Source organism: Schistocerca serialis, chromosome 8, assembly GCF_023864345.2.
Source record: "Schistocerca serialis cubense isolate TAMUIC-IGC-003099 chromosome 8, iqSchSeri2.2, whole genome shotgun sequence".
Lineage (NCBI taxonomy): Eukaryota > Metazoa > Arthropoda > Insecta > Orthoptera > Acrididae > Schistocerca > Schistocerca serialis.
The window spans coordinates 299,692,930-299,718,596 of record NC_064645.1 but is presented as its reverse complement, the minus strand read 5'-3'; the positions used below and the strand labels follow the sequence as shown (position 1 = coordinate 299,718,596).

Below are 25,667 nucleotides of genomic sequence, written 5' to 3'. Positions count from 1 at the left end.
CTGTGTTCACTTTGGCTGACATTCAGCTAGAAATTAGCGGAAGAGTTGTTGAGCTCCGATAGTGGGGAACCGAAACAGCCATGTGGTTAATTGTTGTTGTGAGAAGTGAGAGGGCTTTGAAGTATACAAGCTGCTCCATCTATGCATGTGTATATCCCCATATTTTACAGACTAGGGATGATGATAGTTTCAGCTAAAAAAATCAGTAAAGATTTTGATTAGCTTTTTATAGGATTTTCAGAGGGAGAGAGCAGCCATGCAGCTGACAGCATGTCGCAGCTAAAGGTAAATACCACTGGCAGACGCATAAAATTGATGGTTCACCAACTTAGGTCCACTGTGAACATGAGCAACCCTGACTAATCTTTCGCTCATTTTATCACAAAAACTATCCATCCTCCATAGACTTGCTTGTGATCCTAAATAGTACCGAACTTAGATCTGGCATCGGACGGTCTGTTGCAATATTGACAACCTCAGACAGTGTTTCACTGTCTAGAAGTAAGAAACAATTTACAGGGAGCCTTCTATTTAAGTTTGATATTGTTGTGTTCAGTGTTATTTTTGCTAAACAGGACGTAATACGTTACCTTGACCACTGTTCTGAAACTCTCATGTCACAATCTATGTAAACCCACGTGCTTCTTTGACAACAATAAAGAAATTAAACAAATTTTACACCTAAACAACGATGTGATGTGTCACAGAATAAGGGCTCACTCTAAACCCCAGTAATATTCTAGTGACGCTAACACACTCACAGGGTGTTTCTGCTGATGTCTGACAAAAGTGGAAAGGAGTGGAGTGTCAGAACGTGAGGATGCAGAAGGTAATGCAAACCACTACATTAAAGAAACAATGTGTATCCACAGGACACCTAGCCTGTAGCTGAACATGCAGTGGTAAAAGATTCTGGACTAATCTCCCATTCGTAATATTGGGAGAGGACTGGCAAGAGGGAGGTGACTATGAGAAAAAGACTGAATAACCAATGAGGGGATAAGGTGTACTAGCCGGGGCTGAGAATGACAGAAGGTTGAACGTGGTAGGGAAGACAGATATCTGAAAAGGGAAATGCGAAGGCTCAGCATAAATATAGTGGGCGTCAGTGAAGTGACCTGGAAGGAATACTAAATTTTCTGGTCAGATGATTATAGGGTAATATCAACAGCAGTAGCAAATGGTATAATGGGGGTAGTATTCGTTACGAATAGAAGGGGAGGGCCAAGAGTGTGTTACATTGAACAGTTCAGTGATAGGTCTGTTCGTGTCAGAATCGACAGCAAACCAACATGCCGACGTTGCAAGTTGTAGATGAAGAGATAGAGAAATTGTATGAGAATATTGAAAGGGTAATACAGTACATAAAGAAAGATGAAAATGTGATAGAGAATGCTGTTACAGGGGAAGGGGTAGAAGATAACGTTATGGGAGAATATGGGCTTGATATTAAGAATAAGAGAGGAGAAACACTAACTGAGTCGTGATATAAATTTCACCTGGTAGTAATGAATGCTCTGTTCAAGAAACACAAGAGAAGGAAATGCGGTTGGAACGGCTGGGAGATACAGAAAGATTTCAGGTGCTACACATCATAGTCAGAGAGAGATTTCGAAATCAGGTAATGGATTTTAAGGCGTACCCAGGGACAGACATAGATCACAATTGAACAGTGATGAAAACTGGACTGACGTTAAATAGACTAATCGTTAAGAATCGATGCGCAAAGTAGTTTGATACCGAGGCACAAAGGACTGAACACATGCGGTGGAAGTTCTCTGAGGCTATAGATCTTCCGATAAGGAATAACCCATTAGGCAGTTCCGATGAAGAGGAAAGGACATCCCTAGATAGGACAACCACAAAAGTTGGGAGGAGAAACATATGTTCAACGAAAGTAACAGCGTGGGTAAAGGAAGAAATTCTTCGGTTGATAGACGAAAAAAGAAACCACAAAAACGTTCAGGGCATGTGAGAAATACAGAAACAGAAGTCACTTAGGAATGAAATAAGTAGGAATTGCAGGAAAAATAAAGCGAAACGGCTGCATGAAAAATATAAAGAAATCGAAGAAGAAATGATTATTGCAAGGACTGATTCAGCATATAGAAAAGTAAAACATCCTTCGATGAAATTAGAAGCAAGTGTGGTAACACAAGACTGCAAGGGAATTCCACTGTTAAATGCAGAGGAGAGAGTGCATATAGGGTGCGAGTACACTGGAGGCCTCTGTGACGGGGAAGACTCATTCTTGGCGAAGTAGAATTTTGCCACGAAGAGACAAGTCACTCAGTATTAGAATCAGAATTTAAAAGAATTTTGGAAAATGTATGATCACATAAGGCAGAAGGGATAGATAACATTCCATGACAATTTCTAAAATCATTGGTGGAAGTGGAAAAAAAAAACTACCGTTCACATTACTGAGTAGAATGTATGGGTCTGGCGATATAACATCTGACCTTCGGAAAAGCATCATCCACAGAAATTCGAAGACTGCATGAGCCGAGTTGTGGGAGAATTTCCGCACAGTCACCTTAACAGCTCATGAATCCAATTTGTTCACAAGAATAATATACAGGAGAATGGAAAATAAGATTGAAGATGTGCTGGATTACCATCAATTTGGCTTTAAGAAAGGTAAACGCGACACATAAGCAATTCTGGCATTGTTGTTGATGATGGAAGCAAGACTAAAGAAAAACCAACACTGTTTATAGGATTTGTTGGCCTGAGAAAAGCCATCGACAGCGTCAGAAGGTACAAGGTATTCGAAATTCAGAGCTAAATAGTGGTAAGCTATAGGGTACTATGAATAATATGCAATAAGTTCAACATCCAAGAGGGAACATTAAGAGTATAAGATCAAGAATAATGTGCTTGGATTAAAACAGGGTGGAAGAGAATGGTGCAGTATTTCGCCACATCTGTTCATCTATACACCGAAAGACCTATGACTGAAATTTAAAAAAATATGCTAGAGTAGAAGTAAAATTTAAGGTGGAAAGATAAGATTTTCTGATGCCATTGCTGTTCTCATTTAAAGTGAAGAATAAAATTTGGAAATTTGTGGTAAGGTCTTATGGGACCAAACTGCTGAGGTCATCGGTCCCTAAGCTTACACACTACTGAATCTATCTTACGCTAAGGACGACACACACACCGATGCCCGAGGGAGGACTCGAACCTCCGACGGGGGAAGCCGGGCGGACCATGATAAGACTCTTCAGACCGAGTGAAGAAGAATTACAGGATCTTCTGAATAGAATGAACAGTCTAATGAGTACGGAGTATGGATTGAGAGTGATCGAAAAAATACGAAAGTAACGAGAGGTAACAGAAATGAGAACAACGAGAAGCTTAACATCAGGATTGGTGATGACGAAACAGGTGAAATTAAGGAATTCTGCTGCCTAGGCACCATTGGCGGACCAAGGAGGACATAAAAAGCAAACTAGCGCTAGCATAAAGAGCATTTCTGGCCAAGAGAGCTCTACTAGTATCAAATGCAGGCCTCAATTTTAAGGAAGAAATGTATGAAGATATACATTTGGAGCACGCTCTTATATGGCAGTGGAACATGAACTGTGGGAATACGAGAATAGAAGAGAATCGAAGCATTACACATGTGGTGCTATAGAAGAATGTTGAAAATCAGGTGGACCGATAAGTTACGGAGGAGAGGAGTTCATGGAAAACACTGTCAAGGAGAAGGGATAGGATGGTTATACATCTCTACATCTACATCTACATACATACTCCGCAATCCACCATACGGTGCGTGGCGGAGCGTACTTCGTACCACAACTAGCATCTTCTGTCCCTGTTCCACTCCCAAACAGAACGAGGGAAAAATGACTGCCTATATCCCTTTGTACGAGCCCTAATCTCTCTTATCTTATCTTTGTGGTCTTTCCGCGAAATATAAGTTGGCGCCAATGAAATTGTACTGCAGTCAGCCTCAAATGCTGGTTCTCTCAATTTCCTCAGTAGCGATTCACCAAAAGAACGCCTCCTTTCCTCGAGACACTCCCGCCCGAGTTCCTGAAGCATTCTAGCAACACTCGCGTGATGATCAAACCTACCAGTAACAAATCTAGCAGCCCGCCTCTGAATTGCTTCTATGTCCTCCCTCAATCCGAGCTGATAGGGATCCCAAACGCTCGAGCAGTACTCAAGAATAGGTCGTATTAGTGTTTTATAAGCGGTCTCCTTTATAGATGAACCACATCTTCAGAAAATTCTACCAATGAGCCGAAGACGACTATCCGCCTTCCCTACAACTGCCATTACGTGCTTGTCCCACTTCGTATCGCTCTGCAATGTTACGCCAAAATATTTAATCGACGTGACTATGTCAAGCGCTATACTAATAATGGAGTATTCAAACATTCCGGGATTCTTTTTCCAGTTCATCTGCAATAATTTACATTTAGCTATATTTAGAGTTAGCTGCCATTCTTTACACCAATCACAAATCCTGTCCAAGTCATCTTGTATCCTCCTACAGTCACTCAATAACGACACCTTCCCGTACACTACAACATCATCAGCAAACAGCGCACATTGCTATCCACCCTATCCAAAATATCTTTTATATAGATAGAAAACAACAGCGGACCTACCACACTACCCTGGGGCACTCCAGATCATACCCTCACCTCCAAAGAACACTCACCATCGAGGATAACGTACTGGCTTCCATTACTTAAGAAGTCTTCGAGCCACTCACATATTTGGGAACCAATCCTGTATGCTCGTACCTTAGTTAGGAGTCTGCAGCGGGGCACCGAGTCAAACGCTTTCCGGAAGTCAAGGAATATGGCATCCGTCCGATACCCTTCATCCATGGTTCGCAAGATATCATGTGAAAAAAGGGCGAGTTGCGTTTCGCAGGAGCGATGCTTTCTAAAGTCGTGCTGATGCATGGACAGCAACTTCTCTGTCTCAAGCAAATTCATTATATTCGAACTGAGAGTATGTTCGAAAATCCTGCAACAAAAAAATGGTTCAAATGGCTCTGAGCACTATGGGACTTAATTTCTGAGGTCATCAGTCCCATAGAAGTTAGAACTACTTAAACCTAACTAACCTAAAGACATCACACACAGCCATGCCAGAGGCAGGATTCGAACCTGCTACCGTAGCTGTCGCGCGGTTCCAGACTGTAGCGCCTAGAACCTCTCGGCCACACTGGCCGGCAATCTGCAGCAAACCGATGTTAAGGATATTGGTCTGTAATTTTGAGGATCCGTCCTTCTAGCCTTCTTATATACAGGTGTCACCTGCGCTTTCTCCAGTCGCTCGGGACTCTGCGTTGGGCACGAGATTCGTGAAAAATGCAAGCTAAGTAAGGAGCCCATGCAGTAGAGCACACTCTGTAAAACCGAACTGGAATCCCATCGGGACCTGGCGATTTATTTATTTTCAACCCATTCAGCTGCTTCATAAGCCAAGGGATGTCTATCTCTTAAGACATCGCGGAACACCTTCAGTAGTACTAGAGAAATACGTGCAGCAAATAATTGAGGAAGTAGGTTGCGAGTGCTACTCTGAGGTAAAGAGGTTTCAAAGGTTGAGGAATTCGTGGCCGGCCGCATCACACAGTCTGAACGCTTGGTTCACAAAATGGTACGCTCAGAGGAAAACGAGACACATGGAGAAAATGTAAGTACATTGTTCAGTGTTTCAAAATTAATTAATACATTTATCTGTTTGTGAGACAAGAATGCCAGTGCCTTCCTGTAAAATATTTGTGGTTGCCTACTGAAACTTGACTGCACCGAGCCGTGCACCTCTTCCTTTGAGGCAACATGACGGCCGTGAGTGTCTTTCTTTAGAGCTACGCCACGCGGAGCGGCCGCACGGTTTCAATTGCTATGTGACGGTTTGCGCGGCCCCTCCCGCCGGAGGTCGATTTCTCTCTCGGGCAAGGGTGTGCGTGTTTTTCTTCACATAAGTTAGATTAAGGAGTGTGTAAGTATAGGTAGCGATGACCTCAGCAGTTTGGTCCCATAGGAATTCACACACATTCGAACCTTCTTTTAGAGCTCCTGAAAAACGGAAGTCGGATGGGGAGGAACCCGGACTGTATGGTGCAGGTGTAAAGGCGATCCAGTGAAATTTCTGCATCGTAGTCGAAACAACCTTGGCAACGTGGGTGCCCCGCAGCGTAGAAAAAGAAACGCCTGGACAGCGGAAATCCTCAAACAGAAAGAAATGTAGTGATGTAACGGTGAAGACTGTATGTTAAGGAAGGGGGAAGCTGCTATCCTCACCGAGACGAAGGACTCCCTGGAGAGCGGGAAGAGCCCCGCAGCTGTGAGGCTCAGCGGCCGTTGAGCTCGGTGCATCAGGATAAGCAGCGACCGTTTGACGGACGTGGGGCACTCCAGCAGCGATGGAACCGCGTCGTACGCCGCCTGCGCCACGTTCTCGCTCTGAAACGAGCACGGTCCCGGTCAGCCGTTACCTTTTCCACGTAGTACTCAATCACATACGGCGCTAATGTCTAGTGTTTCTGGGATACAAGCTATGTTCTCAGCCAGAATATCGAAATTTTCTTCATTTCATGGAGAAGGTTCATTCGCCTTAATAAAGATAAACGTGGTACCGTAGTCATTTGAGAACTACAGTTTTAAATTCCACACTGTTTTCTTGGGTCCTGCTTTTGGTAACGGTAGCAGGCACATCAGGAAAGTCATCAAGTAGCTAGTGCTCATTATAATTCTACTTATTACCTATAAAAACTGACTGATCCGTTCTTGCACAACTGCTACTTGCAAGCACTTGCGACGTATTTTTAGAATCCGCAAGGATGTAAGTTTCACCTTCTTATGTGTGGTCTCTATACTCTTCCCAATCAATGCAACTGTTTGTTCTGTTAGCTTGTGGAAATGTATTTTATTGAGCTTGGGGGAAGAAACGCAAAAGAATTACAACTGTGAATAATTTGATAAAGACGTGGTTTATGCTGCTTGTAAACGAGAATAGAGAGGAATGCGGAGGAGGCATATCTATAGAGTTTATCATTCTAGCTTCGAAGGAAAGAGGAGAACCTAGTACACAAATGGTGAAAGATGTGTGGCGTAAACATTATTTCTGACATATATACGCAGGTTTCCACGGTCAATCTCAATGAGATCATCGTGGGTGTACATCAGCGTGGTCTTATGATACATTTAAAATGAGAAATTACTAAGAGAAGATGCCACAACATGGCCGAAATGTTGACTGTTTCAGTATTTTAAACTCTACGACGCGAGAAAGGCCACTGTAACACGGCTGAAACGTCAGTTATTTTAGTATTTTAGCATTCTCTAATACAAAGTATTTTATAAGATAATGTACCAGTGCGCCCGAAAGGGTTTTTAATGAGATGGGCCGGATCTGGTTTTAATTGTTGGTGTAATATCAAATTATAACCAAGAGGTAAGGAGGAGAATCTGTGTACCGAAACATCGAGAACATTTTCGATGAGGAATGAGAAGGACTGAGCAACGCCAACGGTTAACACCAGAGAGCACAACAGATTCCTCTCGAATCTTCGCACTGATAAATACGGTAGTGAGAAATGTATTGCATCAGCATATTGAATAACAGTATTCATAACAACCATACCATTGCCACTGATGTTCATCGCGTATTTATGTCAAACGTTTACCATTCTATAGAATTTATATGATGACCTTTAGAGCCTCTGAGGAACCTACCTCTGAAATCAAGTCATCTGCGAACCAACAGTAGACAAAGAGCTCGGCGAACATGGTGAACAGGTAGCTGCTGTACTTTCCGGCATCTTGGAGGCTCTCTGCGTTCTAGAACAAACGTATACAAATACAAACAAGCCCACTGTTTCTAGAGAACTTGTGCGCTAGGAAGAACATAAAAATAAAAAAAAGTAAACATTAAAAATAAAATTTGTGCAGATACCTGGATAAAGTTCTGTTATCTAATATTTTTCCGAGCAACTCTGTTTTAATTGCAGCTGAGCCGGAGACGATCCCACGGACTTTGCGTTTTATACAATCAATAGGTTCTCCTCTTGGGATTTATATTTGTTATAGAATAGTCGAGCAATAACGATTATCAGCTACATTACACTAACTACACTGAACGACCAGGGAAATTGGTTGTTGTTGTGGTCTTCAGTCAAGAGATTGGTTTGATGCAGCTCTCCACGTTACCCTATCCTGTTCAAGCTTCTTCATCTCCGAGTATTTACTGCAACCTACATCCTTCTGAATCTGTTTAGTGTATTCATGCCTTAGTCTCCCTCTACAATTTTTACCCTCTGCGCTTCCCTCCAATACTAGATTGATGATTCAATGATGCCTCAGACCATGTCCTAGGAACCGATCCCTTCTTTTCTTCAAGTTTCTTGTTGTTGTGGTCTTCAGTCCTGAGACTGGTTTGATGCAGCTCTCCATGCTACTCTATCCTGTGCAACCTTCTTCATCTCCCAGTACCTACTGCTACCTACATCCTTCTGAATCTGCTTAGTGTATTCATCTCTTGGTCTCCCTTTACGATTTTTACCCTCCACGCCGCCCTCCAATGCTAAATTGGTGATCCCTTGATGCGTCAGAACATGTCCTACCAACCAATCCCTTCTTCTAGTTAAGTTGTGTCACAAACTTCTCTTCTACCTAATCCTATTCTATATCTCCTTATTAGTTATATGATCTACCCATCTGATCTTCAGCATTCTTCTGTAGCACCACATTTCGGAAGCTTCTATTCTCTTCTTACTAGTTGTTACCGACTAATTCAGTAAGCACTTCCATACATGGCTACGTTCCATACAACTACTTTCAGAAACGACTTCCTGACACATAAATCAATACTGGATGTTAACAAATTTCTCTTCTTCAGAAACACATTCCTTGCCATTGCCAGTCTACATTTTATATTCTCTCTTCTTCGACCATCATCAGTTATTTTGCTCCCCAAATAGCAAAACACCTTTACTACTTTAAGTGTCTCATTTCCTAATCTAATTCCCTCAGCATCACCCGACTTAATTCGACTACATTCCATTATCCTCGTTTTGCTTTTTTTGGTGTTCATGTTATACCCTCCTTTCGTGACACTGTCCATTCCGTTCAGCTGCTCTTCCAAGTCCGTTGCTGTCTCCGACAGAATTACAATGTCATCGGCGAACCTCAAAGTTTTTATTTCTTCTCCATGGATTTTAATACCTAATTTTGTCTTTTGTTCCCTTCACTGCTTGCTCAATATACAGATTGAGTAACATCGGGGATAGGTTACAACCCTGTCTCACTCCCTTCCCAACCACTGTTTCCCTTTCGTGCCCCTCGACTCTTATAACTGCCATCTGGTTTCTGTACAAATTGTAAATAGCCTTCCGCTGCCAGTATTTTACCCCTGCCACCTTCAGAATTTGAAAGAGAGTTTTCCAGTCAACATTGTCAAAAGCTTTCTCTAAGTCTACAAATGCTAGAAACGTAGGTTTGCCTTTCATTAATCTACTTTCTAAGTTAAGTGTAGGGTCAGTATTGCCTCACGTCTTCCAATATTTCTACGGAATTCAAACTGATCTTCCCCGAGGTCAGCTTCAACCAGTTTTTCCATTCGCCTGTAGAGAATACGCGTTAGTATTTTGCATCCTTCGGTAATTTTCACATCTGTCAGCACCTGCTCTCTTTGGGATCGGAATTATTATATTCTTCTTGAAGTCTGAGGGTATTTCGCCTGTCTCATACATCTTGCTCACCAGTTGGTAGAGTTTTGTCAGGACTGGCTCTCCCAAGGCCGTCAGTAGTTCTAATGGAATGTTGTCTTCTCCCGGGGCCTTGTTACGACTCAGGTCTTTTAGTGCTCTGTCAAACTCTTCACACAGTATCGTATCTCCCATTTCACCTTCATCTACAGCCTCTTCCATTTCCATAATATTGTCCTCAAGTACATTGCCCTTGTATAGGCCCTCTATATACTCCCTCCACCTTTCTGCTTTCCCTTCTTTGCTTAGAACTGGGTTTCCATCTGAGCTCTTGATATTCATACAATTGGTTCTCTTTTCTCCAAAGGTCTCTTTAATTTTCCTGTAGGCAGTATCTATCTTACCCCTAGTGAGATAAGCCTCTACATCCTTACATTTGTCCTCTAGCCATCCCTGCTTTCCATTTAGCACTTCCTGTCGATCTCGGTTTTGAGACGTTTGTATTCCTTTTTACCTGCTTCATTTACTGCATTTTTATATTTTCTCCTTTCATCAATTAAATTCAGTCTTTCTTCTGTTACCCAAGGATTTCTAGTAGCCCTCGTCTTTTTACCTACTAGGTCCTATGCTGCCTTCACTACTTCATCCCTCAAAGCTACCCATTCTTCTTCTACTGTATTTCTTTCCCCCATTCCTGTCAATTGTTCCCTTATGCTCTCCCTGAAACTCTGTACAACCTCTGCTTTAGTCACTTCATCCAGGTCCCATCTCCTTAAATTCCCACCTTTTTTGCAGTTTCTTCAGTTCATAACCAATAGATTTTGATCAGAGTCCACATCTGCCCCTGGAAATGTCTTACAATTTAAAACCTGGTTCCTAAATGTCTGTCTTACCATTATGTAATCTACCTGAAACCTGTCAGTATGTCCAGGCATCTTCCATGTATACAACCTTCTTTTATGTTTCTTGAACCAAGTGTTTGCAATGATTAAGTTGTGCTCTGTTCAAAACTCTATCAGGCGGCTTCCTCTTTCATTTCTTAGCCCCAATCCATATTCACCTACTAAGTTTCCTTCTCTCCCCTTTCCTACTACCGCATTCCAGTCACCCATTACTATTAAATTTTCGTCTCCCTTCGCTATCTGAATAATTTCTTTTATTTCTTCATACATTTCTTCAATTTCTTCGTCATCTGCAAAGCTAGTTGGCATATACACTTGTACTACTGTAGTAGGCGTGGGTTTCGTGTCTATCTTGGCCACAATAATGCGTTTGTAGTAGCTTACCGGCACTCCTATTTTTTTATTCATTATTAAACCGACTCCTGCATTACCCCTATTTGATTTTGTAATTATAATCCTGTATTCACCTGACCAAAAGTCTTGTTCCTGCTGCCACCGAACTTCACTAATTCCCACTATATCTAACTTTAACCTATCCATTTCCCTTTTTGAATTTTCTAACCTACCTGCCCGATTAAGGGATCTGACATTCCACGCTCCGATCCGTAGAACGCCAGTTTTCTTTCTCCTGATAACAACGTCCTCTTGAGTATTCCCCGTCCGGAGATCCGAATGGGGGACTATTTTACCCCCGGGAAATTTAACCAAGAGGACGCCATCATCATTTAATCATACAGTAAAGATGCATACCCTCGGGAAAAATTACGGCCGTAGTTTCCCCTTGCTTTCAGGCGTTCGCAGTACCAGCACAGCAAGGCTGTTTTTGTTAGTGTTACAAGGCCAGATCAGTCAATCATCCAGACTGTTGCCCTGCAACTACTGAAAAGGCTGCTGCCCCTCTTCAGGAACCACACGTTTGTCTCGCCTCTCAACAGATACTCCTCTGTTGTGGTTGCACCTACTTTACGGCTATCTGTATCGCTGAGGCACGCAAGCCTCCCCATCAACGGCAAGGTCTATGGTTCTTGGGTGGGAGGAGTGCCACAAATTATTCTTCTTCCCAATTCTATTCAGTACCTCCTCATTAATTATATGATCCACCCATCTAATCTTCAGCATTCTTCTGTAGCACCATATTTCGAAAGCTTGTATTCTCTTCTTGTCTAAACTATTGATCGTCCATGTTTCACTTTCATACGTGCCTACACTCCATACAAATACTTTCAGAATAGACTTCCTCTTACTTAAATCTAGACTCGATGTTAGCAAATTTCTGTTCTTCCTTGCAGTGGCTACATTTTACATCCTTTCTACTTCGACCGTCATCAGTTATTTTTCTCCCCAGAAACTCATCTACTACTTTAAGTGTCTCATTTACTAATCTAATTCCCTCAGCATCACCTCATTTAATTCGACTACATTCCATTATCGTAGTTTTGTTTTTGGTGATGTTCATCCTATATCAAGACACTGTCCATTCCGTTCAACTGCTCTTCCAGGTCCTTTGCTGTCTCTAACAGAATTTCAATGTCGTCGGCAGACCTCAAAGTTCTTATTTCTTCTCCATGGATTTTAAAATGGTTCAAATGGCTCTGAGCACTATGGGACTCAACTTCTGAGGTCATCAGTACCCTAGAACTTAGAACTAATTAAACCTAACTAACCTAAGGACATAACACACATCCATGCCCGAGGCAGGATTCGAACCTGCGACCGTAGCAGCAGCGCGGCTCCGGACTGGAGCGCCTAGAACCGCACGACCACCGCGGCCGGCTGCTGCTCAATATACAGATTGAATAACATCGGAGATAGGCTACAACCCTAACTCACTCCCTTTTCATTCACTGCGCCCCTTCCGTGCCCCTCGACTCTTATAACTGCTATTTGGTTTCTGTAAAAATTATAAATAATCTTTCACTCCATGTATTTGACCCCTAGCACCTTCAGGTGTATGGTGGTAAAGACATGCCTATTCAAATACAGTGATATGTAAACAGGATGAACAGGTCGAAGCGGTCGGCAACGCCTATATAAGACAGCAAGTGTCTGGCGCAGTGTGAACGTGGTCTGATAGTCGGAGCACGAGATATGGGACATGGCATCTCGAAGGTAGCGATGAATTATGGATTTTCCTGTATGACCATTTCACGAGTATATCGTGAATATCAGGAATCCGATAAAACATCAAATCTCCTACATCGCTAAGGCCGGAAAAATATCCTGCAAAAACGGGACCAACAACGACCAAAGAGAATCGTTCAACGTGACAGAAGTGCAGCCCTTCCGCAAGTTACTGAAGATTTCAATCATGGGCCATCGTCAATTGTCAGTGCGAACCACTCAACGAAACATCTTAGATACAGGTTTTCGGAGCCGGAGGCCCACTCGTGTACCCTTTATGACCGCAAGACACAAATCTTTACGCCTCGCCTGGGCACGTCAACACGAACATTGGACTGTTGATGACTAGAAACAAGTTGCCTGCGCCGACGAGTCTCGTTTCAGTATCGAGCGGATGGACGTGTACGGCTGTGGAGACACTCTCATGAATCCATTGGGACTGTTCAAGCTGTGGAGGCTCTATAATGGTGTGTGGCGTGTGCAGCTGGAGTGACATCAGACCCCTGATATGTGTCGATACTACTCTGCCAGGTGACACGTACGTAAGCATCCTGTCTGATCACCTGCACCCATTCATGTCCACTGTGCAGCCCGACGGACTTGGGCATTCCACCAGGACAATGCGACGCCCCATACGTCCAGAATTACTACAGAGTGGCTCCAGGGACACTCTTCTGAGTTTAAATACTTCCATTGGCCGCCAAACTTCCCAGACATGAACATTATTGATCACATCTGGAATGCCTTGCAATGTGCTGTTCAGAAGAGATTTCCAGCGTTCTCGTACTCTTACGGATATAAAAAAAGTTATGGACAGCTCTGCAGGATTCATGGTGTCAGTTCCCTCCAGCATTAGTTCAAACATTAGTCGAGTCCATGCTACGTTGTATAGCGGCAGTTTTCTGTGCTCACTGTGGCCCTACACGATATTATGCAAGCGTACAAATTTCTTTGGCTCTTCAGTGTATATTCAAAGCCACAAACGTGCATTACTTATTCAGATACAATGATACAACTCGTCTTGTTCTGCACGTCAAATGTGATATAATCGAGCTGGAGACGTTCCACAATTGTATCGACAAACTGACATTGCAGCTGCTGGTCGTCTGTGTATAATTTCGCAAGATGATCTCGCCAGACGAACAAAGGCACGTAAGAGACAGAGAAAGATGTTCATCTGAAGATGAGACGATGGTCGAAGCTATTACTGGACAAATTAAACAAGTTTCTGATAGTATAGTTATCATACAATCTTCTTCTCCTGTAAGGAAGTAGAAACCCAGACATGACGGATGATGCATGATGTTGGGTTGAGAGTTAGCCACAGACTCAGCGTGGGTGAAATCTCTCGCTGGTTGCACGGCCAGCTACATACGGTCGGCAAGGACAGCGCTCTGCAGAACGCGCGATCTGCTTTGAAAACTGAAGGGGAGCGGCATGCGTGAGGCTTGTCACACGCGAGCGTCGTTTGTGAGCAGATAGTGGCTTGCGATATCTGTTAACCTGTAGTAGAACATAATTTCTGAATCTGCTACTGGAGGCAGCGCCACTGCACATAATAGCAGAGGGAAATCAGTTAACCTCGAGTATCAATATCTGGGTCTCTGACACTGGGACCCCGGCCTCTTGGCGGATGGATGATCCAGGTGGTGTGAGGTATCGCCATGGTGGGAACTCAGCGCGCGAAAATTTGTTTCACGGCAAAAAAATGCACAAAATATAAAACATTACAACTACAAGTAAGCAGGTACGCCAAATTAAATTAAAAATGATGCGGGAATGTGTGTATAAACGTCCTCTCGCTAGATCAGTTATAATTTAAGCGATTTAACATTAAAAACTGTCCTAGGTTGCACAGTGGTCTTTATTGGTTCGAAAACGATACGTTTCACCCAGGCATGTCAACATCAGTTTACCTGGAAATACAATGAAAATGAGTTATTCTAACTACTACATTCACAAGCAGAAACCATAAACTTAAATACATAACACGTAAAGAATAGGAACGTACATGTATAATTTTATAATTACTGCCGAAAAGTATTAGTCAAATACGTCTAAAACACCTCGTAAATGAACGTGAAGAACACCGTAGAAGACGATATAAAAACGACCAAAAATTTGACATACTGAAGAATACTTAAGACGATGTAAGTGTCGTCCTACCTCGTGCGATGTGGGTCATCAGTGATAGTCGCGTGGAAAAAGACCAGGCTCATGAACTGTAATCATGACCTCGTAGCTTGTCCACCTGCTCATAATATTTTATTATGAAGGTACTATTTTCAATTTATGAGGCTTTTTTATATTCCTGTTATGGGGTTATCATAAATAATTCTAGTTTTACATTTACAATTAAAATTTATGAAATATTTGAAGTTTGCAGTATTGTCTTATTTTATTTCAAAGATTCATCGTCATGACAGCGAAATTCTATTCCGGTTTTAGCATTATAACCTAATTGTGTTTATGGCAGTTAAGGACTCTTTAACAAAATTCAACGAACGGCATTTACAGAATCTTATAGGAGAGGTATCTTTTAGTTTTACTCAACTTTCATTACAGTACTTTGAAAATCTTGTTTTAGGATTATAAGAGAAAAACCTTTTTTCAGCCCTCAGAAGTTCACCACAAGCCAAAAATGGTCGAAAACCCATTAAACTCTTGTTTGGGATCCCTAATGTCGATTAAAATTATTTCCAGCTTGAGCGTACTTATTGTCCAGCAAATGAATAATGTGCCTGCACTAACCATAATAAGATATTATAATGTTCAGCTTTTGTGTTATTCATATACACGCTGTCTGTAAAACAAGTAAGGTCATTAAAACACAAACATCCTGCATTTCTTGTTGCTTCCTTTGTTGTATGAATATGATTACAGTCTATATTCAGTGTGCAGTCGAACTCGACTCCTGCTCTATCTTGCACTTTTCACCTCCTGAACAGTTTCAGAATATTCTCAATCTTGTTATATCTTAAAAATGATGTTCAAAACCGAGTATACTAGAGTGATCTCTATACTTCCTCAGTGTACATCTCTGATTTTAGATCAGGGAACTTCTACGTGCCTAAAGATTTTCGACATCAACATAATCCACGATGTTGTAACTAAGCAAGAAATTTTCCACCACTCTGTATGTGATAAAAAGTTGTATACTTACTTTCGGCTTTGAACTTTACATCAATGGCCGGCACGCTCGGACAGTTTGAGTTCGGCATCTAGACAGCATATGGATCGCTGATGTACTACTGCAGCTAGTAATCTTCTAATAAAGCAGTGGCTGTACAGGAAAGAGAATTTAGTGGAACATTTTGCACTGTTGTCCAACAAATGGTTAGCAAAATGTTGGTTTACCTTATGGGATGTTGTGTAATTGTCTGACAAAAAACACAAGGGAATGTAATAGCTGTTAAATTTAAATTTTAAATCTTATGTGCTAAGTTTCAGCTATGCAGTATAAAAGAAGGATTAGTTGAGCTTCGTGGAATCTTCAAAAATGGAAATGTCAATTTTTGTGAAAATTTACTACATTTAGGAGCGTTTTGCGCGGTAAATGTTTATATTTGTCGTATTTTGATTTAGCTACTCTCTGGGGATGGTGTTAAGGCACCATAATCAGCTGAAAATCGAAGTTTGAAAACCAAAAATGACGTTCGCTGAGTTTTTTTAGGACGGTATTCAATTATTGGGACACATTTAGTTTTAGTTATGGTGCATTAAATCTTTTATTCCCGTTTATATACCTCATGACTCGTGCTCCGGTGCTTAGTTTCACTAAGTTTTTAGTTTATGAAGGTTTCTGTTTGTACGCTGTACTGTGCATTTCGTTCTATTTTATCTTCTTACTGTATGTCAGTTTCCCGACTTTTTATTGTATTCGTACCTCGGTCGCATCTCTCTTTCTTGTTTCTAAATGTTTTCTGTTTAACTTACTACGTTAGCATACTTAAAAGCTATGCCTCTGTTATTGGACAGTGCTATGTAATAGTATTTATAAAATTTATTTCAGTGTCATGGTCTTATTCTACGTTGCTATGACTAATGACAATATCGTACAAAGCTAGTCGATGGTTGCCCAGTTTTAAGGATTCCTCTTTATTCTTGATCGTTTTATACATCTATGTGCACGGAACGATATCGGTATTTCAGTTATCCAGTCGTGAAATTGCACTATGGTGTTCATCGCGTCCCCACTATTTTGGTAGTGTCACAAATATTCAGCGCCACTCAGGTCTACCATAAGTCAAATGCAGTTTTATTGTTGCCACTGCTTACTGAATTACTCATTAACAACTAGTAACTTCACTAAACTATTTTCGGTTTATTTGTATGTCTCAGGCATTCATGAAATTTCCATTTTTTTATTTTATCTTTTTATGATCGCGTATGCTGTTATATTATAAGGTGACAGTGTAATTCACTCGAGAAGAGCTTACATAAAAGTGATCTCTCTTAACGAAATACTTTGAAACTTTGAATGTATATTGCAGCCCGTTTAGTTAGCCAGTGTTGACGAGGCTTCGAGTCTTCTTGCTGTTTCTTACTACATTCAACGTGCCTGTTACGTTCCACGCTCTTTTCGTGAATAGGCGTTAGGCTTCCAAGGCGAGGGTGCAACTCCTCACGGATCGTGAGTTGCCTATAATGTAGGTCACAATCACATTTATTGATCATGTCAGAGAGTTACAGCGTGTAAGCACAATCTTGTATTCATTGAGATAGTCGTTCGAGCCCCAAGTTTCCTTCTGTTGCGTAATGAAAGCATTTTCTACTTCAGAATATTTGAATTAAAGAGAGATGAGTTAATGTTAATCATTGTTTCTGGTTAAAAGTATTGCACAAAAGGGTAGTATTTTCAGGATACTTTGCTGAAGACACATTTCTTACGTAGTCAGTTTAGTTCCAGAACAGAAGTAGGTGGCTTTCAAGCTCTTAATATCCATAACTTATCCGTTAGTAATTTGCAACACCCACCTTAGAACAGTCGAAATCTCCAAGTTTCTATAAAGAAAGACACATTGACTGTCTGCAACTATCAATAAAATAATACCAATAACATTTTACCAGTAACATGTTCCTTCTCACACAATCTTATGACTGACAGTGTACTCATAATCATTGGATAGTAACCAAAGTCACGCCCTACAGGGTATATTGTACTCAGTTGCCTGCTTCTTCCCATTACGCCCCAACTACATACTGCTGTGTCTGTGAAAAAGCACTCTGTTTGTCCCTTTCTCTAATCGAAAATTAATCTACTCCGTGGGTGCATAGATTGTGGGCTACTTTGGAAAGTAGACAGTAGTGCACAACGAAGTGATGAAATTTACAGAAGTCGACGCATTCTGAAGTACAGTTAAGCCCACCGTACAGCACTGGTCGGTCTGGAGTGCTGAGCATCGTGTAGGACCGGTACTGGGCTGTCAAGTGAACGTCGACCGATGGTAATGTGGTGTTGCACACATCTGAGTCAGTTGTATGGAATTAGCGCACAAAGATGGATCGACCTGGTAATGTGACAGAAGGGAGCTATCGTCTTTGGAAGTGCCTAAGACCACACCCCGCGAATTAAGTTGCACAGTTTACTGTTGTATTGATGCAGATTGTCTACAATGTCTAGAAGGAATGGTGTACCACTGACACCCATGAAAGGCATAGTATGGACTGTGGTCGTTAAAAGTTCGTAACTAATAAGAATACAGTAGTACTTTCTGTTGTGTGAATGCAGGTCTCTCGCAAACAGGTATCGAGCGAACAATGTGAAGAGAACTGCGTGGAATCCCATTTAAAATCACGTACTTCGCAAAAGATCGTTGCTAGCAGAGGAACATAAATCTGTTTATATTCTATGGGGCAAACGACACAGAAACTCGACAGTAGCTCACTGGGGTCCTAATCGTGATTTTCCGCTTTTCAAACGTCGAGTGGACCGACGCCCAATGGGCGTTTAGTTTGCGGTGTGTGGATGGTGATGTTGATGCCTGCGATATTTACATGATGTTTATCCTACCATGATTTGGGCCCACTCATTCACATTACCGTGAACATGAACCAGGATGTGTACCATAAGATTCGCGGTGACCTATTGGTGCCCTTGCTTCTGTATCTATATCACAAGGAAGACGTAGCTTCGCGACGCTCTCTAGCGTGAAACTCGTTACCGTTTCACATGTGAAACGGCACTAGCACTCCATGCTGTGGGAAAGCACACGCTGAAATGTGTCGTAAGGATAATGTGCGTGTTATTTTTTTCTACTTATCTAACGAAATAGTTGTTATACTTCCTCTTATCAAATGTTATTAAATTACCTGGGGACATGAATTATCATGAAACATATGTAGAAATAACTGAATTTCACTGGTTCAATGACATAAGCTACAACATACACTCAAAGAAGTACTTTCGACTATGTGTGTAATTGCAGCTTACTTTCCTAACAACAAGAGAACATGGATACATATTTCTTGCATTGGAAGAATATACTTGTTTATTTGTCTGTGCTTAGTTTGATAGATACTTCCTTGACACGTAAAAAGCCTGCCTCGGTAGCCGAGCGGTTCTAGGCGCTACAGTCCGGAACGGCGCGACTGCTACGGTCGCAGTCTCGAATCCTGCCTCGGGCATGGATGTGTGTCATGTCCTTAGGTTAGTTAGGTTTAAGTAGTTCTAAGTTCTATCTAGGGTAATGATTCTCCAATTCTTACACTTCACTCGACTTCCTGATAAACTTACATTTTTGTACATGTGGTTACTTTTACCTCAGGAGCGAATATGTTGAAGATTCTCGCCGTTCATGGCTCAAATGTAACAAGAATTGTCGAACAGGTTTCTTCTGTTGGGAAACAGTTTTATTGCTTTTTGATGTTTTATTATGACATCTGGGCGGTTTTCCCTTCGTCTACATACGTGGTGTCTTATTTTGTAACTTTCATTCACATTTACTACGTTCCACATTCATTGATTTGGTTGGAAGCGGAGCGAAGAAACCTTAGCGTTGTTGCGCTGATATACGACGTCTTCCTAGAGAAGGTCAGGTCCTCCGCAGTTCACTAGCTATTTTCTGTTTTAGAAGTGAACGATAGTCTTTCGTAAGTAATTATACGTAACAAGAGAATCGTAAATAAACTGTCCTGTAATCTACCGTTTCATACCTCCTAGGTTCCTCAGGAAACAAATGAATCACAAATGTAGTGTCTTCTTCTAGTTATCATCAATTATGGCACTACATACACTCCATAATGTAAACTTTGTTAAAAATCAGTGTGAACGATAGTACTCGAAGTCATCCAATACTGTATTCAGCAGAATCACTTGTCTTTCGCTTGGCACGTTACTGACACGGTGAGTAGGAAAATAAGAGCTGGAGGGTCGCGACTGTCATGTTAGACTTTGTCTGTGTGCTGAGTATGCCAATGGCATTGTTTTTATCCAAGATGAAAACAGCTAAGTTTGCATGGCTGACGAACAGACAGGAACCCAGACTGCCCTGCTAAAACACTCAGTATAAACCGTGTAAAATAGTCTTGTACTACTGTGAATAGCGAATGGAACGTAACAACCAACTTCCCTGCTATTAGGTAGCTCCGTGCAATCAAATAATGAGTAAGTGGCCTGGGCTAAATATGGTGTACCTGATGAAACTCGTGGACTCTACTCCTCGCCAAATTCAGGCCATTATTCAGGCTAGAAACTGAATCATGCAGTATTAGGGGATGTATTCTGTGGATGGCTAAGTTGTTCGCAGTTTTTGTTCATCACAATAATGAATCACAAAAATGAAGCATGATCGTAACTCAACGTAATGTCATAGCATTACGAGCATCGGAATGAATTCAGTGAGACAAATCTAAAATAACTTGCTATGGGCGTAACATAGTTTCTACAATTTGTGTTTAACACTTACCGTGTTTTTGACACTGTCATAAAGGACTGAAAATAATATAATACTGCATATTCTGGCAGGGTCTAGAACACAGATCATTGGCTCAAGAATAATTGTTCGTTTAATCTGTGAGTATGCCAAAAAACAATTACTCCAAAATGTTCGTCACAAACCGATGACCTTCTTTGACCTTGTTGCTCTTCTGTGTTATTCAACATTTAGTAATCAAACCATACACATAAATAGAGGAAATATTTTCCATTCTCTCTTCCTAACGTTATGCATTTTTATTTTACACTAGTTGATAAGCCGGTAGCGGTGGCCGAGCGGTTCTAGGCGCTTCAGTCCGGAACTGACTGCTACGGTCGCAGGTGCGAATCCTACCTCGGGCATTGATGTATGTGATATCCTTAGGTAAGTTAGGTTTAACCAGATGCAAGTTCTAGGTGACTGATGACCTCAGATCTTGAGTCCCATAGTGTTCAGAGCCATCTGAACCATTTTGAACCATTTTGAACTGGTTGATAAAAAAAGTGAAGCACGTAAAACAACCGGTCAGATGTCAACGTAACTTCGTATACGGAAGGAAAAAGAGATGCTTCGTACTCGTGTAAGACAACGCTATCAGTATCTAATTGTGGATATCTGGTGAAACAGGGCTATGTCCTGATTTGTGGGACATTCTGATGTATTAGTGGTCCGACGTTCGATTTTTGACTGCATACTCGCAGTCAAGGTTTTGGTCTACCACATACCACCGCCGCATTGAAGGGTCGCCGTATTGCGTGTCTAGCACATCGTAGCCCTTTCACACAGGTGTCTGTCTTCAGAGAACAAGACAGTGATGGATTTCCTGCAACGTTCTACTTCATCCAGCACCACTGGTGGGAGGTTAGCAGGAGCCGGACTAGGAATTTAACGTCCCATTCCTAGACTGCTGTCAAGACAACAGCACAATGGGTTGCTACGGGGTTGGTGCCGTGACCGGAAATCCTGGACTTCCGATAAATGGCGTCCCATTGTGTTCGGTGATGAGTCAGAGTTCTGTGCTATCCCAGATCATTATCGTCGACTTGCAAAGCGGCGACGTAGGATGAGGTCATACGCCTGGCATCCTGGTGCGAGGAGCAATGGGGTATGACTTGTCACAGCAAGCAGTAATTGAGTAAACTCTAGTCACTCAATGGCATCTCACGACATTCGCTGTCAACAAGTGTTAATCGTCGTGTGACTGTATTGTGGCGCCGTTTTCCAGTACGATAACCGTTGACTACAATGGCAGATTTCTCTGTCATCTCTCTGCTAGATGTTGAGGCAAGAAAGATCCCCAGAACTACCTGATACAATATGCGCGGGTCTAGTTCAGTCACTAACTCCGTTACAGTGTATGTATCTGGAATATAAAGGACGAGTTACAACTGTGTGCCAGCATGTCTCAGAAGAGGATACAGTGGGTTTATGATACCCTTCTCAACTAATCAGTGAATGAAACTAGGCCAAAGTGGGTGCTCAGCATATTCATAAGTGTGCGTGCACTGTCAAGTTGTATCTAAATCTGACTCGATATAGTAATCACTCAGATAACTTGACATATCCTCTCAGGCCATGAAAGTCCTTCTCCACTGCTGGAGGCTTCACATTTGGTTGAGATGTTCAAATTCCTAAGGCCCTTCAGTAATTATAGGTATATAAATGGAAAATTTGCGATACTGGTATGAACAGCCTGATTAATATTATCCATCACGAGAAGACACTGAACTCTTTATTAAAAAGTACTAATAGCCAAACAATCAAAGGAAACTATGAGGCTCAGTGACAGTTTACTGGGACATAAATGAAATCCACAAATTATTAGACGGGAGACATAAATGTACACCACAAATGATTAGATTCTTACTAATACTGCAATATGTATCAAGATGCATACCAGTGCTAACAGCTGTGTCTTAGAGAAGAGATGTAACACCAAAACTTATGTTGCTGCTGTTTTGCACCCATACCTTAAGCACGAAAGTAAATCTGACACGTTCTGAAGCTTCCACTGATGGCCTTATGCACGTTGTATTGGAACAAAACACTGACACTGTATCTATCCAAGGGCCCACTGTATACACAATAACATAATTCCAATATGGGAGGAACGCAAAATATTTATTGATACCCATATGAGGAAAAGTGCTGCTGCGATCGTTTGCAGTTTACTATTAGAAGTAATATAGCCCATCAATTTATAGATGAAACGGTGGCGGCACTAGAACTCACTAAGGGATTCCAAGAGTTCAACTTAAGCACATATCTACGGATGTGTTACGAGACATAGACACATACTTCGAGAAATTGCGTACAAAATTTTGAGATATATAATTGAACTTGTTCTGGGCGCTGAAGTAACGATCGATGAATCATAAGTCACGATAAAACAACTTGCTACATGGAGAAAGGTGTGAAAGTGTATCGTAAGGGTAGTCGTAATATTTAGCATGAGTCAATAAAGAAGCGCAAGTACAATCGGAAGTACTGCAAGAAACATCAATGTACGTTACAATTTTAGTATTGCCTCCTAATAGATATGAATTAGTGCGTTACGATGAATAATGTTGATCAGATCGCGGAATTATCAGTTTTAATATTCGTAGACACTACAGAATGTAACGGTTTTCTACAAAGTTCTGTTGCTAGACTGGTGACAGGTGCATCGCAGTATGTAAGTTAAATGGCGTGGTAGCTGTAAAAGTACTGTTGAAGTTGAAGTACACGGCGTACAAAGATTCTCCTGGTCAAATGGAATCCATCGTCGCTTCCAGCCGTTGTCAAATGGTGCCAAAAATTTCACCAGTGCCGCACAGATATGGATGATGCCGAAGGTTATTGAGATCGACACAGGCAGTCTTTCGGCGAGATAAAATAAGATCTATAGCAAGGAAATTTCCCAATGATGTGAACATTCGAACAGCTGCTTTCGATTGGTTCCGTAATGAAGGAGCAGGTTTCCATCGTTGAGCAACTGAACGTTTGGTAGTACGTACCGACCGTTGTGACATGCTGAAAAATGGTGTCATGTATCTGCGTCATTTTGTGGTGCAACATTCAGTATAAGTTGCTGAGCCTGCGTTAAGAATGTGTAACTGTCTATTTGAAGTCATCTCGTGGCAACCTTCTTACAGTTACAGTACATTAGACACGTTTAGCCCGATATATGAATTGCCCTTCTCATCATTTGCATGAAAGAATCGCTACCCGTCACACCAACCACCTACAGCGTGATATAACTAAGTCAGGCGACCCAACAAGTAAATTTATCGAGGTGCGATTTTCCCTGAGTTATAGGGAGTGTGTGACAAGTTTTGTGGTGCAGGTAAGCTTTATTTTTTTCATTTATAACTGTCGACGTATTTGATCGAACGATATGTATTTCACCTAGCTATGGAAAGAGCCTTGTAATAGAACTTCAATGGTAGAAAATGTGTGGAATTTGTCCAAATAGAATTTGGTCGAATAGTAACAAAATAACAGGTGATCACCTATGGCAAATTTCTGCCCTATTGCACCAAATGTACTCAGACACGAGAATCAGATGCAGTTGGCGTGTTTATTATTGCTGGCGGCGTATTAAATGCCAAAATGTTGACCTTCAGGACTGATACGTGCTATAAAACGAATCAGGACGGACAATATTGTATTTCATCATGATCTGCCTCAGTACTGGCCTGTGTTGCACAGCTTCTTTTTTTAGATCTCTGTTTTAATTCCCTCCTTCCCTCCGCCCTCCAGATGTATTAAGTGTGTGAGTGCGAGACTCATCTTGTTTCCTGAACGCCAATCCAGTGGTCTGCAAGAGATCTATTACGAAAGACTGTAAATATCTTCTCGGAATGGACGGAACATCAGAGGTGTTTTCAATGCGGCGGAGTATCTGTTATGAAATATCAAAGCTACTAGTTTATAGGCCTGTGCGTTATTTTCCCTCTCTTCTGCACCACTTGCTGCAACCCCCTTTCATGATTTTTAACCCAACTGTGAGTAATAATTAAATTGTGCTCTGTGTAAAATTCTACTATGCAGCTTCGTCTTTCATTCTATTCCCCGAGTCCACGTTCACCTACTATTTCCAATTTTCTTCCTTTTCTTGCTATCGAATTCCAGTCTTCGATGGTACCTAACGGTTGCTGCTGAGTAGTTGCTCTTCCTAACATCACCCCATACGAGGAAACCAGCTGCGTGGTGTCTCGTATCTTAGGTACTTGAGCTACGCACGGCGATTTTTAAAAAGAATAGCTCGGTGTAGTCATACTGTCGAGCCATGTGCATCTGCTTTCATGTCCCGCAGTCAATTAAATGTGAATAATAAGCTGTAGCTGTGATCCTGCTAAGATACACAAAAATACAAAATAAAATGAACAATTTAATAACAAGAGTTCTATTTTAATGTCTATAATTGATACAGCCCCCCCCCATGAACCATGGACCTTGCCGTTGGTGGGGAGGCTTGCGTGCCTCAGCGATACAGATAGCCGTACCGTAGGTGCAACCACAACGGAGGGGTATCTGTTGAGAGGCCAGACAAACGTGTGGTTCCTGAAGAGGGGCAGCAGCCTTTTCAGTAGTTGCAAGGGCAACAGTCTGGATGATTGACCGATCTGGCCTTGTAACAATAACCAAAACGGCCTTGCTGTGCTGGTACTGCGAACGGCTGAAAGCAAGGGGAAACTACAGCCGTAATTTTTCCCGAGGGCATGCAGCTTTACTGTATGATTACATGATGATGGCGTCCTCTTGGGTAAAATATTCCGGAGGTAAAATAGTCCCCCATTCGGATCTCCGGGCGGGGACTACTCAAGAGGATGTCATTATCAGGAGAAAGAAAACTGGCGTTCTACGGATCGGAGCGTGGAATGTCAGATCCCTTAATCGGGCAGGTAGGTTAGAAAATTTAAAAAGGGAAATGGATAGGTTGAAGTTAGATATAGTGGGAATTAGTGAAGTTCGGTGGCAGGAGGAACAAGACTTCTGGTCAGGTGACTACAGGGTTATAAACACAAAATCAAATAGGGGTAATGCAGGAGTAGGTTTAATAAT

The 25,667-nt window shown here is 41.7% G+C and overlaps 1 protein-coding gene across 1 annotated transcript in view; it reads right to left on the bottom strand.

The window, feature by feature from the left end:
* The window catches only part of LOC126416978 (odorant receptor Or2-like), a 66,669-nt gene that overhangs the window by 9,911 nt on the left and 31,091 nt on the right, over positions 1–25,667 (bottom strand). Inside the window, exons 4-5 of the mRNA XM_050084863.1 lie at positions 7,713–7,817; positions 6,279–6,440 (exon numbers count right to left, since the gene is read on the bottom strand). Coding sequence (XP_049940820.1) covers positions 6,279–6,440; positions 7,713–7,817 — 267 coding nt within the window. The remainder of the gene's footprint in view (positions 1–6,278; positions 6,441–7,712; positions 7,818–25,667) is intronic.